Here is a 17622-nt window from a genome sequence, read left to right as displayed (position 1 = left end):
AAAGGAAGAGTGATTAAAAAAAGAAAAAGACAAAGAAAATAAAGAAAGTGGTTTCCAAGGGATGTTTCACTCATATGGTATAAAATAGGTTATAAATGTCATATTCATGAGATTAAAATAATTTCCCGAAAATATTTCTTATTCAGATCACAAGATAATGAACTAAAGATTTTAATATAAAATGCAGCAAGGAAGAGTGAGTTTGACTTTACTTTCATTTGCCTGTGCTAATAACAATGAATGAAAACTAGAAACTAGTATGTGAAACAAAACTCACATCTTATTGTTTAAAAAATAAAGATATGATGTATATTACGATAAGATAGTCAAGTAGGAAAAAGTATATGGTGATGCTTTAACAGAAAGTGAAATGAAGAGGTTCTGTGTTCTGTGAACTGGTATGTTTTATTTTGTCTCTAAAGATGCTAGACAATTAACAAAATTGGTTGAGTGAACAGTGGAACAGTTCAATCTCAGCACAATATTTGCAAAATTAGGTAGTCTACATATAAAACTAAACAGCTGGAAAATATACAGAATTTTGCATAGAAACTATTTCCTCACAAAAGCAACATTTTAAAAATTAATTGATTTCTAATTAATAATATTCTAATGGTAAAATATCTACTACAGGAACTGTCTCTTTTTTCCTGTCTTTTCTTTTTCTTTAAGATTTAATATGTTCATCTAAGCTCTTATTTTCAAAACCTCTAGGGAAGCTTTCTTGGGAATACTATATTAATCAGCTAAAGAAACCTTGATTAGAAGTAGAGAAAGACTGTCCAGACATCAAAGGACTGTCAACATCATGTGACATTGAAACATATTCTATGCCTGAGTCTTGACTGCTGTTCAGTTTTAGTCTTTATGAAAAAAAATTGTGCTTCAATCTGCTGCTGTTCAGTTTTAGTCTTTAAGAAAAAAAAATTATGTTCCAATATGCTGCTCTAATTATGTTCTGTGGGTATTGCTTATTTGAACTAGTTAAGCCTTTCATTACATAAGGAAACTTGATAAATCTTTCAAGTATTTCCTGAACTATATAAAGGGTGCATTAAATATCCACCTCCCTGAACCCAAGGCCTTCTTGTACTTCTCTTTTATCAAATTCTGTATTTAAAAACTACAATCAGCTTGGAATAGCATATTTAATTATTTTACACAACTAAAGCAAGGTTTTGAGAAAATGCTTTTATTTGTTTTGTTCTTATTAATCTGGAAATTATATGTACGTTGTGTTTTGTTTTTCTTTGTGTGTATAGAAGTCGAATTTTGTTTGACTTTCATCTGGAAAACTATTTGGAACATTTACAATTTAGTTGCAATCTCTAAGTAAAATCTTTATTTGGTAGTAAGTACATTAGATGAAACTTTTAAAGTTTCTCTCTCTCTCATTTTCTCTCTTGTATACTTCCCTAAACAAAACTAAATAGTGGGAACATATATCATACTTTATTAAAAATGACTATAGGCTAATTTAGTCAAGGAAGCAAAGATAATATTTTACTTTCATTGGACTTAATTTTATGTTTTTCACTTTTATGACCTAAAGTTCCTTCAGTTCCAAATTATAAATCTGATAATTAAAACCTTGTCTGCACGGTAGTTTATATATGTGTTGCTAGTACCTAGTAATTGAGAGCAGTGTCATATTTTTAAAAACCCGAATATTTAGATGATTTTCTCATGAATTCTTTCTAGCCTGCCAAATATGCTTACATGCTTGTCTTTGGAAGTTTTGACATTACCCCTATCCATCTCAAAGATTACTTACAAACAAGCAAATAAATGAACAAGGTAAATTAAATGGAGATAGAATATGATTTATAAGTATGCCAAATAATTTGCATGGTTTATACATGTACTTAATATGAAGATAATTTTTTATGTTTTCATCTTTCCTAAAATGCAAAATATGATTTTGTCTTAAATATCTGAAATGGAACACATATAAGTAAACATACATAATAATATCCACCGGTAAATCTTCAAATATGTAAAAAGGCAACTCCTACCTCCATCTCCAGATCCCGATCCTGCATCTGTGGGGGGGAAAATTATATTTACTAGTAAAACACATTCAAAAATATTTATGACTTCTTAAGTTCAAGTTTACTTTCTTAGTTTAACATTGCAATAATATTGTTTGAGAAAAACATGAATATTTAATCCAAAAACGTATCTTCACATTGATTTAATTTAATTTCTATTAACGTAACTTCTAAAGTAAATTATCCATCATTTTTATTCCAAAGCTTTATGAAAACATTATTACCCAGTTGGGAAAATATCCTAATCTCAGCTATGAAAAATTCCTAATCTTGGCAGGCTGGATTTAATAAAATATTAAAAATGAGATGCTGGTAACAATCAGTAAGTTTCAGAAATTAAATAGTCTAATGTGTGTGGCAAATGAAATCATAATTAAGGCTTATATTCTTGCAAATTGCATATGAACAGAGAAAAGCAGTTTAAAGAGAAATATATTTTATATAGGTGTTGATATGTTTTACAAATACCACAATCATGAATGATTCTATCCGTGACAAATCATCCTTTGTTTTTTAAGTCAGTAGAAGAGAACTTAATTTTTGACTTTGTGCTTAAAGTCAGATATTCAACTAAATGATGCTTGCAGAAAAATTCATACTTCCTCTCCCGGATTTTTCTTTCACCACTTCTTCTCTCCCCTTCCTCCCATTAATTACAGTTGATCAAAGCTGTCTATCTCTGGGAGCATAGTTCCCAGAAACATCCAAAATTTCAAGTTGAAATCAAGACAATTGAGGTTCCATCTGATTCTACTTCTTAAGTGTAGACATAATCTTCCTTCTGCCTTTCCATTTTTGTTCATTCAAAATACATTTGGTTATGTATTTTAATGTTAATTATAGGGAAATAAGATTAATATTGGTATTCTCTGTCTGACGTGCCCTTATCCCACAATGAAATCTCAACCAGGGTTCCAGGCTTATACCAAGTGCCACTCTTAAGAATGTATGGTTTTAGTCCATTGAAAATAAAACATGACTTTTACTTGTTTGCTTCCATGATACTTTATTGAGAAGCACCACATAGAAAGAGGCATGGTGTATGAAAATCCACAGGGGGCTGACACATATGGAAGAAGGAAGACCTTCCCAGTAGCCCTTCTTCTTATCGTGTATTGGCTTTGGAACTACCATGAAGGAGCAGTAGTTTGAATTGTCAGTCTTGGAGAACCGCATTAACTAAATTCATAGGGTCTAACACTATTATATTAAAATGTCAAGTGTTCAATTAACTACTAACGACATATGTCTTTGGACTAGCATATCTTTTCCTTAAAGGCAAATTAATTGGTAAAACAATTTATGATAAAAATTATTCTTTGTAAATGTAGAATCAAACAAGGATTTTAATCATACCATTTGACTGTTTAATGATAACAGATGAAGAAAGGCTGATGAATTCATATAGATAATAGAATATTCCTACCAACTGAACTGTCTGTCATAAGTCACAACATAATCTCTTTTGGACAGAACAGCGCTTGTGTGCTTAATGTTTGTCAAGCTTCCTTTTTGTATAGTTTCACAGACAAAAATTTTAATTGATTGTATTTGCATTAATTTGAAAGCTTAATTCAGTATTACTTATACTCATTCGAGGCTAAATAACAAGCTGTAGTATTATAGTGATAACACATTTTAAATATATTTTAGTTAAATGTATATAGTTTATTTTAAATTTCCTTCTATAAACTTCTTTAAGTCAAGGAAAATGTGTTGTTCATCATTCTACACTTACATGAGCATAATGGGAAATGCATAAAGGCTTATGAGTTCCAAGCTCCAAACCTCACTCACTGCATGATACAGAAATGTTATTCATTCTTCCTAAGCATATTCCTCCTCTATTCAATGGGTATAGAAATATCTATCCGATTGGGTATTTTGAGGCTTACTGCCCAATAGCGCATTTTAAACACTTAAGCACTATCTGGAACATAATAATTAAAATGTAGAGTAACCATCTTTCCTATTCATCTACAGGTATTCTAATAAATACATATGATTGGGGAAATCAGAAAAAAAATGTCAGTAGTATTTTAGCTTGTATTTCCCACATGCATTTCTAAAACTTCAAAGGGTATGGTCCTTAAGACAATATTTGATTTGACACAAATGAAACAGCCAGGGAAAAAAAGAAGGAACAGATTAGAAAAATGATCACTTAAGTCCATGGCGTCATTATGAAATTGCTATGGGAAGCTTTAATGTTTTCTCTATTATAAGATAAGTCTTCTTGGCGAACTGATGCTAAGTAGCCTACTAAAGTCTTATTAGTGAGACAGAAACACCTAAGAAGTCATGCTGTTAGACCTAAATCTGAGCTCCTAGTTAATGCATTTCTTACAAGGCAAAAAGTTAAATTGACAACAAGGCCATTGAGCAGATTTCCGAGTAAGAGTCTATTCTCCGGACACACACAAAAAATTGTTAAGTTCAATGAAATATAATAAATATAAAATTATATCTTCTACTGCCTATTATTCCTAGAGCTTACAAGTTGCCACGTTTATTCAGTGTCAAACAGCATTAAAAATAAATGAGAAATCTACAAAGAAAAGAATAAGAATCCCTTTTAGATCAAAAGTCAGAACCCCAATTTATTTACAGTCGGACTTGGTTAATCAAAATTACTTTGTTCTTTCTGTCATTATTCAGATCAAAAACATTTTAGATTTACAAGTCCATAGAAGATGCATTCAGCAAGATTGGCTTACTAATTAAATCCTGTAGAAATCTAAGTATATGAATGAGCTAAAGATGGATTACTCGATTGTGATTAAATTTTCTACTTGGCTAAGTATTTATTTTCATAGTAGAACCAGCACATCAGGGACTAGAATGGAAAGACTTGAATGAATCAGGAAAATGTGATTCTATATGCTGACAAGAACTTGGAGGTTGGCAAGTAGGAAAGACAGATTTTGCTACCAAACAAACATCATCAGCCATAACCATAACTTCTGGTCTTTTTTATTATGATTGCCTGCTAATTCTCCTGTGGCTGTTGTTAGAGAAAAACAGATATCCTCCATGATCTTGAAAAAGCAAATTCTTTCCTCAATACTCTATGATATTTGCCTTCATCCTTCCTGGTTCCTGGGATTTTATTTTTTTTTCTATTCTATTTGCCCTAGAGTATTATGTCTCATTTCTCAGGTCTGGTTGATTGATTCCTCGTAGTTTGCTGCTTACCAAACTTTCTATATCCCCCACCCTTATTATGAGAGCAGCACGCTGGTCCTCCTCCTTCCCTATTGGGGAAGGCTGCCAACTGACTCTCACATGTCGCTGTACCTTTTATTCATGACTTGTCACTCACATACCAAGCAACAATGACGCGCTTGCTTTAGTAAACAAGTACATGGAGTACCAGCCCAGCTTGTCTCATGACCACCCTTCCATGAAGAACATTCACATCTGAGCAAATAGTCCTTTAAGAGAAAAGACTACTTACAAACCAAACCAAAACAAAGCTATCATTGGCCATGAGAAATGATACTATTCTCTTTCTTTTGATAATTCTCAGAAACTTGGGTAGTTACCAGTATAACTTAGATATTATCAACTACTAACAATCAAAATGCTTGAGATAATCTTTTAAAGAATATGAGGCTTTTCTCTTTGCTCATTTTCCACCCTGCCCCAGCCACTTAGCACGTAACTTTTAACATCATACACTTGATTAGAAATACCTGCTAAGAGTGACTTTTGAATAAAATAGACTTTTCATGACACTATTCTCTGCTTCTATTTTTAGTGAAAGTTTATATTTGATGTCATTATTATTATTCCTGAATATGCTTATATAATCCAAATTCTCAGCAATTTTGGCTTTCCAGAAAGATACTTATTTGCCGTTAAGAAGAACTATCATGGCATCTTAAAGTCTCCATAATATATATGATTTCAATATCAAGCTTGACTTGAAAACTCAGCCCCATTTTAAAGCATCCTTTTTGCAACCTGGGTTTTATCTCTGCTGTTTGTTTCTTGCCTTAAATGCTGTTAAGCTGTAACAGCCACTGTACACATAAGGAAAACTTAAAAAGCTATGGGGCATATGAATTCACTTTTTCTTCTTACTTCCTTTAGCATTGTTGGTACACTATAACTAAAACCTTTGTAGAATCCTAGGTTAATTGCACCAGAAATGACAAATGTCATTAGAAATTATGTTCATTACCAACACATTCATCAATATAATCTACTAAATAATAGGAAGACCATCTTGTAGAGGGGCTAAGATTAGATGTCAACTTCAGAGCCCAAACCTGCAAAATTGCCTTCCAGCAGATAATGGAATCATTCAAAATAAACAAATAAACAATAAAACTTTATCCATACATAGTCATGTTTCTCCATATTTGGCATGTTGGCCAATGTAAGTTTCTAATTATATGTGACTTTTATTCAACTGCCTGTACTTCATTTAATAACATATGTACTTAAATCTACCAGTGTCCTTATGGTAGGTATACTTTTTCTTCCAAAAGTGATATGAAAGGTAAAAATGACAAAGAATAAGAAGAATACATGATTTGAACAAAAGAATACAGGCTTGTCTAGTCAATATATAACCTGAATTATTTATTGGGAGATAACATAACGAGAAATGAAAGACATGGTTTTTGGATTTAGAATCCATGCATAAGGTTTCAAGGAGGATCATACACATACCTGTGGCACACGATCCTTCTGACACCACAAGTATCTCACTTTGCTGTTTGCACGCAGCCTGTCGCAGGTAACACTCATTCTGGTAGCTCTCCCCATTGGAGCCACACACAGGCACATAGTCATTGTTGCACTGGGAAACACACAGATGTAAGCCTACAGTTAGTACTGAAGACTGCAACCCTCTGACACAAAAATAGACATACTTTGGAATAGTCAGTAAAGCTTACTTATAGTTCAGTCGTTGTTGAAATTAACCAGAAATAATTATTTACAGAAGAAAACACTTGTTTTCATTCTCAATGATCCTAATTGTGTCCTATGTCTTTATAAGGGCATCATTGAAAGATGCACAAAGCCAATTTCAAGTTAGCCAACCAGTCACTTGATTTAGATAGGGCCAAAATAAGCATCAAAATTGATCAGGCAATTCCAACAAAGTGACTGGATAAGTAGCACAACAAAGATACAGCAACAAATATACTAATACCACTTAATATTATCTTTAGTATGTGGCCCATATGACTTGATGGAAAAAAGTTAAAGTACAGTTTAATTTCAAGCTATTCCCAAACAGGTAATGTCTATCTGTGTTTGGAGCATAATTATATAGACTAAATGCCAAAAAAATAGTTAACTCTTAGTTGTTGTTTTTTAATTAAATTTTTATTGAATTTTAGTCTTTGCAAATTTTCAAATATTCAGATAAGATATTGATTTACTTATTCATTTTTATACCTCTTTAGACTATTGTATATTGACATGGATATGGTCTAGAGAGAAACAAAACTATGGAACACGGAGAAAAATTTCAACAACTACTGAACCATAGATAAACTTTACTGATTATTCCAAAGTATGTCTAATAATAGATATTTCATAGAGCAAAAAGTTCATTTTTAAAAGAACCTCATTATTTTAAAAGTACACATTTTACAGTGAAAATTAAGGCAGCCTACAGGGTATAGTCATCATAATATAATCATACTCTAAGGCATTAATGATACTTGGCTTTGTCCTATGCCTGCTAATTACACCAGGGATGTGATTATCTCATGATTACTACTACTGATTTGCTTCATTGTTTAATTATAAAAAATATAATGATCAAGATTATTATCTGTAAATGCTCACCTATGCCAGAAACTAAGTAAGGAAAATCATACTTACAGATGCATGTAAAAACTGTACTCTATGTTTTACTTTTAATTAAAATATGTAAACTTTTGATGTGCTGTGAGTTCAGACTACACACAAAATAAACCAATAATATAGTGAGATGGGTAGGAAAGTTTAAATATATATGATAACAAACCTAAAACCCTATCATAAGTAAACTTTAACTTAAGAATTTATGCAAAAGAAGACATCTCTCAATATGTTGATAATCTGATTAAAACCTGAAATTTAATATTTTGCTCCATTTTCTTAAGACCTAAACTTCCTTATCACCAATCAATTACTTAATTCTTGCTCTTTACCTTCATAATAATAACAGCTTAATTATCATAGCAAATTTAAATGTCAATGTTCTTTGAAATGAAAGTCTGATTTTATGAGTTTTACTTTTTTATATAATATTAACAACTTAAATATAATGTTTTAGTAATTGTGATCTACTTTTCTCCAAACAGTAAATCCAAATTGTATGACAGTCATATTATGATGACCATAATTACCAATAGGATGTTTTAGCACATATTTAAAAAATATTCTTTATCTTAATTTCTGCAACATATAATCTAGACATTCTGCAAATCCTCTACATAGTAATTATTTTCCAGAGTTACATTATTGTCTCCTAGACTCAGTCTATGTAAGTGATTATATTTGAAAACCTGATTTGATTAGAGCTTTTCACCAATTATTTGCTAATGTTCAACTTAGTTGGCAACTGACTTCTGATTAGGTGATACCTGTGTAAGGGATGTTTTCCAGGAGCTTTCTAAAAATTTGTTTTAATTTACATCTGAAAACAGACTTAGCATAGTCCTGAGTATCTCCACTACTATCCAAGAAAGAAGGCAATAGCAAGATGCCTGTGAAGGTTTGAATTTTCCAATGAACAGTACTGAAGAGACAACAAATAAATGGGGCTTGTGCTCATGCCAGAACTGTGGTCAGCAAGGCAAGTGCAGAGATAGGTGCTTGTTAATAAATGTGAATGTGCTATGATCAGAACCTGGGACAGGAGAATGTAGGTAGGATTATGTTGATCTGTGAACACCACAATGGTGTCTGAGTACATGGAGGAGAGACCAGAAAGAAGAAAACAGCTGGTGACATTATGATCAATAGACTGGATGATCCTTTCAGTAGTCAGAAGAGAGTCATAATGTATTTATGCCTAGATGGACAAATCAACATCTCAGTCTTGAGTCCTGGCATTCCTGCCCTGGGTTAACTTTCAATCTCCATCTCCAACCCTGGTTATAATACTTTGTGTGTAGATTATTTGGGTTCACATTTTCTTCTCTCCAATCCTTAAATTTTATTTATTTATTCTTCTCAGATTACTCAAATATAGAGTCAGTGGACTGGGAGTGGGGAGTGCGAAGTATTTATTATCTCTGTCAAGTGCGAGTACACAATGCTGATATGCATCTTAAAATAGGGAATAAACTGATAAAGTGCTCATATGCCGCTTCTGAGGGATGCAGTAAGCCAAATTCGAACAGTTCTAAAAACAGAGCTGCCAAGTTCCATGCATAAGCCAAAAGGGAGATTTCTATAGAGCTGAAAAGAGCTTAACTGTAGATTACTGGCATGATGTTTTTGGCCCTTAGTACAAAGACTTGCACTCATTAATATGAAGAACACAAGGAGGAAGCACGTTCTAAATCATGAAAGCTCATGAGTGGAAGTCTAGTTCTAGGTTCTCCTGTTTCCTTCACTGCCTTTGTGTAGGACCTTTTGTATATTAGTTAACAATTAAATATTTAACAGGTTTATAGACCAGTTTTCCCATTTGAAATGCTTACCTGGAACATTTGGGAAATTAATAAAGTCATGTTTTTAAAACAAGAAATGCCTTGTAATATTCACTTATAAAAAGAAATGTAAATTATTTGCTTCGTATGATATGGATTTTAACTAGCAGAGTTATCATCTAACTCCAACATCAAACCACGGCATTTCTAGAGTTAGAAAAACAAGGGAAACAGGCTAAGCCTAGGCATGAAATAGGCTAACTACTGCATTAAAATATGCTAAATTATTGGAAATAGTTTTTAGTAGTAATCACGATACTGCTCAGTTTCAGATGAAGGGATGAGACTTAGATGTTAAGTGACTTGCTAAAGGCCATATAGTTGGCTGGTAAGGGGAAAAACAAGACTCAAGCCCAGATGGTTATGTCCATAAATGTATGTGTTGTACAAACTTCCCCTCAGGGGAAAAAGTGATTCTCTTTTCTCTGTTTTAAAAATCTATGTTTATTTTCCAAATAAGTGTTTTTCAATAGAAGAATTTTGTTCCGAAATTGGCTACCCATCACACTAGTGGATTCAACAACTTGACACACTGGAATGCATAAAATTCATTTTTGCTACAAATTAATAAAAATAATGTGAGAAAATTTTCATAGGGTTTATTGCTTGTTTAGTTAAGACAAGTTTTTTGAGCTGAGATTTCGGCATCTAGAAGCTTATGTATGACTTATGTTTTATATACTGCCAGCACCTTCCACAGAGTCTGGCATGTAGAAGGTGCTCAACAGATGTTAAGTCAATTCTGTTATATTCCCAGTTGTCAAAGGCTTAAGAAGAATGGCTTGGGATATGGCATATTTTTCTTCCAAAAAAGAAAAAAGATTTAAGAAGTCTGCATATGTTCCAATCCTTTGGCCACTCCATAAGTAATTTTTACTTCTCTGTGATTTGATTTATATTCCCTAAAATGTAAAAAAAAAATATGATTTCTATAGTTGACAGGCCTGTAACTATGGTGGAAATGACTCTGTGTGGCTTCCCAGACTAGGTCATCAAGGAATATAACTTCTACCAGGCTCTTTCTCTCTCTACTTGCTTTGACACTCAGCCACTATGCTATGAGGAAGACAAAACGTGCCCACATAAAGAGATCAACATGGAGAAGAACCAAGGTCTCCAGCTGACAGTCAGACGTATGAGTGAGAACCCTCAGACTAGGATAGCACCAAGCCCTTGAATTCCCTCCCCCCACCATCAGCTTATGGCAGAGAGAGCAGAGGTGAGCTGTTTCGATTAAGCCCTCCCAAAATGGCAGATTTATGAACAAAATAAATGTTCATTCTCTTAAGCCACTATGTTCTGGGCAGTCTATTATGTAGCTTTAGCAATTAGAACATTTGTAGATCTAAGCATGACTTATTAAAAGAAAATATTTAATATTTGAATTAGGTAATACTTGAAAAACATAAAGCTTCCTCATTTTTTAAATTATAAAGTAGTCACTGATTATTGCATGGCCAGGGCTATCTATAAATATCTACATGTATCTCCCTTTCTCTTTTTCTCCTTCCCTCCCTTCCTCCCTCCCTGCTTCTATCTACCTATCTATCTATCCATCCATCCATCCATCCATCCATTCATCTACTGTTTCCAAATTTTCATCCTCATAATGGGCTTAATACCTGGGTGATGAAATAATACCTACAACAAACCCCTGTGACACGTGTTTACATATGTAACACACCTTTACATGTACCCCCAAATCTAAAATGCAAGTTTTAAAAAAGGCAGGAGAAAATAATTATCTCACCAAGTTGTGAAAAATAAATGAGGTAATATGTTTGAAGGACAGAAATCATTTTATTTTAAAATTGTCTAAGAGAGGTGAAGGCTAATAATGTTTACCTTAGTGTTTCAATAATAATGCAAATTGAAAACATTACAGATAAGAAAATGTATGCCCATTTCTCTTTGAAGTTTATCTCTCAGCCAGGAAGACTACAGATTGCAGGCTGGATGCAGTGGCTCACGCCTGTAGTGCTAGCACATTGGGAGGCCAGGGCCAGTGGATCTCCTGAGCTCCGGGTTTTGAGAGCACCCTGGGTAATAGGGTGAAACCCTGTCTCTACTAAAATACAAAAAAATTAGCCAGGCATGCTGGACTGTGCCTGTATTCCAAGCTACTTGGGAGGCTGAAGCACAAGAATCGCTGGAACCCAGGAGGTGGAGGTTGCAGTGAGCCTACATTGTGCGACTGCACTTCAGCCTGGGTGATAGAGCAAGACTCTTGTCTCCAAACATCAAAAAATAAAAAATAATTACAAAGAAATGTGTGCTTGTACCTGAAAAGGCAGCAGAGAAAAAAAAAAAAAAAAAAAAAAAAACAAAAAAAAAAAAAAAAAAAAAAAAAAAAAAAAAAAAAAAAAAGCAGAGAAAAAAAAAAAAAAACAGAAGTTTCTAATAATATATCGAAAAATAGATTTTCAAGACCTCTCCCTTTTTTGTCAGATACTAGGACTAAAATAACAAACACCAAAAAAACTCAAATTCATGTATCAGGAAAATATGGAATCAAGACTCAAAATCATATTTATTATTCTTTATGGAACTTATACTTTTCTTTGATCTTCAACTTAATTCAGCTACTGTATATTCTTGGTTTGTGCAAAGTCTACATTTTCCACTAGGGAGATGTTTATTTTTTCTTGCCAGATTGACAACTGTTGCAAAGCACAAACTAATAGCAGTAGTAATACACTAATGCATTTAAAATGCCACAAGGATTATGAAAAGCAAATTTCCATTTTAGTTTCTTATTCAAACTTACATTCATTGCTAGCCCCCCACCGATTCCACTTAACAATTATTTAAATTAATGTTAAACATAACTGATTGACCAATGTATGAGAAACACAAATATTTTTGTTGATAAAATTTTACCAAAGTCTTCTGTGGTACCTATAAAATGAAAACAATTCCTTTAATAAGAAAATTACATATTTCCATTTTGCAGCATTCATCCCTTTAGAATTCTCTCAACCTCCTTTTTTTTCTCCTGGTGAAATCTTAGAACCATGGCTTTACATTTCAGGAATGTTTCTCCTCGTTCATTTGATACTTTTTATGAGTTCATTTCTTATGTCTACCCATGGTTATGAAAAAAAGACAAATTTATGGAAATCACAAAAGAAGGAAAAACTCACAAAATTCTCTGGGCCTTTAATTAATGACTTATCCAACTGTATTTTTTTCTTCTTTAGTTAACATTTGGGTAAAGTATGAATTGTGGAGTTCTCATGCTGTATCTCTCACCTAGTTCATTTAAAAAACATAATTGCACTGTCTTATGTGGCTGGAGACCTTAGAAGTTGGTGTTATATGCATATTAAATATGCATGAATATGTTTCTAACACTATAGTATGGTCTAAGAAACTCAGTGGTCACAGCAGTACTTACCCACCAGGAGGTGGTGCACTTTACAAATATCAGTTGTCTTACTATATTTCTTAGAAAGAAGAAAATAATGTCTAAGAAGATTTTAGCATTTCTAAAAGCCACTTAAACTTTATTTAAATATGAATTATCTTCTTTCTCTTAGTGGGAGGTTGAATTCAATCTCAAATGTATACATTTCATCAATAATTCTAAATATTATTAAACCAGATATCTAGGTCTAAATTTGAGTTTAATGTTTTTATTTGTTCTGTATCTTTTTTTATTCTTACAGTCTTAGAAAAGTTTTCCTTATCTTACATACAGTTTTGTTTATGTGCATATTTCCTAGTTGAGTCTTATTGTCAGATTTGAAAAGCATTTTAAAAAATAATTTGAAACACTGAAGGGCAAATATAGGCTATTAGTACAACATCCATGTTATTTGAAATTCTACATGATTAAATGAACATTTTGAGAGGAAAAGGCTTATTTTTACATGGTGAAAAGCATTTGTTAGTTAATGACTATACTAATGACATTAAGTGTTCTATCTTTAATAGATAACTAGTAACCTAGTTTTGATGATGCCAGTAATGCAATTTCTTTCTCTCTTTGTCAGTTTAAAAAAATTAACACAAGAAAAAGTACAGCTTTCTCATGTTCATTAAATGACTTGTGGTTCTAAATACTCTTTTGGATTCCTGGGGGATTCAGTTCTGATTGAATGTGGTACCCATGAAAAAGCTGACTTATATTAATTAATAAGTTCCACGATTTCCAAATTAGAGCAAAGTTTTTAAGTTACAGTAATAAGGAGTTAATTTAAAAACCTAGTCAGGTTACCAGGATAATGAAACCAAGATCATTAAAACAGATGGCAATAAAATAAAAAGATGATAGCCCCAATCAAAAAGAACAAAGGCATAAGTCAATACATCTTACCCCTATTTTGACTATTATCCCCAGTCAATTCACTTTTAAAGTGCAGGCTAGAAGGGTCAGAGAAACATAACCTTCCTTTGACATCCTAAAAGCACAACCTGAAGCTTTCTACCTCCAGTGGCATTTATAACTTTTGCATATACATTTCTCCAAAAAGCATATGTCTTCTTGACATCAGTTGGCTCTCTTGCCAGTACTTTTGCTTGGTGCCAGCTTCCCTCTTATCTTGCACAGCTATAAATTTCCAAGTGATAGGCTGTAAAGGGAGATCCCTGCTTTGCAGTCTCGTTAATGAATTAGAAGTTGCAAATATAAGACTTCTTACCTTGAACTGACAGACGCAAGTCACAGTGTCTCCAATTCTTAAACATTCCCCATCAAATTTACAGGTGTTGGTGTCACAGAGAAAGAGATCATTTTCTCTGTCATCATAACCTCAAATTCAAAGAGAATACTCCAGTCATTAAAAAATGTTACAGATTTTTAATAAAAAAGCACTATCTTGGAGCATTAAAATACTTGTCCTAATTTTTAAATCCAGCAACTATAGCTGTACTGCAAGGTCACTGTCTACTGATAACCTAAAAATCTAGTTAAGTGATCAATACTCGTTTCCATTTCCCACAATTCTTTTCTAGTCAATTCTCCTTTAATATCCTTTTCTGATACCACTATTTTTTAAAGCTTGGGTTAATACTGAGGGTGGTGAATGAAAGCTTACCATTTGCTTCCTTTTTTGTTTTTTTTTGTTTTTTGTTTGTTTGTTGCACATTAGGTGGACAATATTTATGACCACAAGCCCACATTTTGGAAAAGAGCTAGTGATGATCTCTGAATGCCCATTTATCATTGCCCCATCTTTATTTGTTCTTTTGCTTCAAAGACAGAAACAACCCCTTATTTGAAATTTATCCAGACAAAGAGGAAGCAAAGCCCCAATAATAAAGATAAACAGGTGCAGTGTTTTCTGTGATGGTCTGTTTGGCTCAAATGAAGACTGATCACCTCTAAGTTAACAGGGGTGGGAGCGGGGTGCCAAGTTCTTGACACCCTATCTGCAAAACCAGCTTATTCTTTTTAGTTTATGCAGTCCCCTTTAATATATCTGGCTAATATTGAATTTCTTGATTGCAAATCTCAACTTCACATTTAAGTTAGTTATTTCCTAAAACAATGCAAGAGGTAAGGATGAAGCAAACCAGTCTGTGTTGGACTACAAAGCCATCAACATTTCCAAACATTGATTTTGCAGGCTCATAATTGTTACTATAATGAAGCATCTAAAAAGTGACTATGTACTAGCAAAATGAGACTTATTCTTTCAAAAACAACACACATGTATGCATGAATCAAGAAGTTATAGCAACATGTTGAGTTTTATAAAAATGCCAAATTTAGAAACTGCCAAAAACAGAACAATCCATTGACCCAAATCTAACAGAGTTGCAAATATCAACTTGTCTTTGTAAAGGATAAATTAGAAGAATGCAAAATAACTTTCCTTTTGGCATTTACATCGGTAATAACAAGGTACTATACATGCTTTCACCTATGAGTTACAGTTGGTCATTCCCTCCTCTCAAAAGTTACATACACTTCAGCTCACATACATCCTTGAAAGCCACTTTATTCAGAACCAGATTTAACTACAGCAGAATTATATTTACAGAAGATGAAAAATTACATACACACTTGCTAAAACTAGAACAGACCACACCTAAGGGACAATACCTAGGCATGTTAACGGAGTTTTAAATGCCAAGGAAATCACACCACAATTCCGCCCGGTATACTACAGGCTGTCAAACCGAAATGCTATGCCAGCTAGGAGTGTAGCAACTCCCATCCTCGGGCCCTATTTAATTAGGAAGCTCCAGCAGAGCGAAGCCTGCCAAGCTCTCGCCGTCAGAATCTGAAGGAACCCGAGGAAGCAAGAAAAGCTTCTGACCCATTCCACGGAAGCTTGTCCAGAAATGGAGGAGTCAGCGCCCATTGAGGTCAATACAGCCCTCAGCTCGCCTACAGGGAGTCTGACCAGTCTCGGTCATGTCCATTCCGGCCTGGGAGACCCGCAAAGTGTTGTTCTCAACTCCCGTCTACCACCTTGAAGCTCAGGGAAGCAAGAGAGGGGCATATCTGGACTGCAAAACCAATGTCTTTTGCAGCCTAGGAGAAGGGAGGGAGGGGGAGAGAGAGAGAGAGAGAGAGAGAGAGAGAGAGAGAGAGAGATTCTCTTGAAACCCAGCTCCTTTAGAATCTGTGTGACCTGGTCTTGAATGGGAGACCAGTGCGCCCTCATGGCACCTCTGCCAGGAATCAGCGATTCCCCTGCAGTCACCATTTGATTTATTGCTTTCTCGCTCATTCTTTCTTATAAAGTTATTTCTTCCTCATCCTAGCCAGACTTTTTTCTTTAATGATGATAAAGCTTCTGTTTTAGTGTTTCCCGTTAGGATTGGTGCTGTTTTTAGTGAACCAAAAAAAAATCCAGTTTAATATTTCTCAAAATTCTCGCAGTTACAATGTAAGCGCAAGCCTGCAAAGGTTTCCTGCTACATCTGCACTTTCTACCCATCCCAGAACCACCCCCCACCCCCGGGCCTGAAACAATTCCCTGCGTTTCTCTGGATAGAGGTGGGTGGTCTTAGGGGTTTAGGACGGTAGGAGGTGAGGGACTGAGGTGACGCGCTAAGGCAGGCTGGTATGTGCTGGATAAGCGTGCTCTTCTGCGGAGTTAAGGGGTCGGGCACCGGGGTTCTGGACTTACCAGAGCAGTTCCAGCCGGTGGGCGTTTGGCAGTCACTTAAGGAGGTAGGGAAAGCAGCGAGCTTCACCGGGCGGGCTACAATGAGTAGCATGACGGGCAGCAGTAGCAGCCAGCAAAAGCCCTCGCAAAGTGTCCAGCTGCTGCACTGCCGCGGGGACTCCCACAGCACCATGACTAGTTCGCGCAACTCTGCAGCAGCAAACGGCTTCCGAGGAACACAGGATCGCGGGGGCCGGGCAGCGGGCTACTGAGCATCCCGCGGACGGCGGCAGCAGAGGCGGCGGCCGTGGCAGTGGCACCCGGCGGGGAAGCAGCAGCCAAACCCGCGCATGATCTCGAGAGTTTCAGCAACATCCAGGGACCCGGCTCAGCCCCGGGAGCGACAGGGTCGTCCGCTGAGAAGCTGTGCCGGAGACGCGGGAAGCTGCTGCCATAGGAGGGAGCTCTGGGAAGCCCGGGGACAGGAGCAGACGGGAGTCCAGGGGCAGAGCAGCGGAGCCCGAGCACGCAGGGTGGAGGGAAAGTCAAGGCGCCCCGCAGCCCTGCAGCCGCCTCTCACGCTCTGCCGCCCGCATCCCTCTGGCGTTTGGGAAGCAGCAGGTCCTCAGCCCGCCCGGGGTCACGTGGAAAGAGGCAATCGGGCTCTGATTGGTGGAGCGGGCTGCAGGTCCCGGGAGGGAGGGGTCGGCGAGGAGGTGCACGGATGCAAGGAGGAGGCGGCCGCAGAAGCCACAGATGGGCTCGCTCGCCAGGCGCTGGCCCGAGTGCGGCTAGGCTGGGACGGCTCAAGTGAGAAGCTCGGGTTTCAGGGTGGGCTAC

General features: G+C 35.5%; 1 protein-coding gene across 1 annotated transcript in view; it reads right to left on the bottom strand.

Annotated features, from left to right (window-relative positions):
- Nucleotides 1-17384, bottom strand: part of TMEFF2 (transmembrane protein with EGF like and two follistatin like domains 2) — a 250969-nt gene extending 233585 nt beyond the window's left edge. The window contains exons 1-4 of the mRNA XM_017500663.2: nucleotides 16804-17384; nucleotides 14362-14471; nucleotides 6732-6861; nucleotides 2016-2042 (exon numbers count right to left, since the gene is read on the bottom strand). Of these exons, the coding sequence (XP_017356152.1) occupies nucleotides 2016-2042; nucleotides 6732-6861; nucleotides 14362-14471; nucleotides 16804-16975 (439 nt within the window). The 5' untranslated portion in view covers nucleotides 16976-17384. The remainder of the gene's footprint in view (nucleotides 1-2015; nucleotides 2043-6731; nucleotides 6862-14361; nucleotides 14472-16803) is intronic.
- Nucleotides 17385-17622: the final 238 nt, after the last annotated feature.

The sequence above is a fragment of the Cebus imitator genome, unplaced genomic scaffold, assembly GCF_001604975.1.
Source record: "Cebus imitator isolate Cc_AM_T3 unplaced genomic scaffold, Cebus_imitator-1.0 Scaffold268, whole genome shotgun sequence".
NCBI classification, from domain to species: domain Eukaryota; kingdom Metazoa; phylum Chordata; class Mammalia; order Primates; family Cebidae; genus Cebus; species Cebus imitator.
This window is presented reverse-complemented; position numbering and strand designations above follow the sequence as displayed.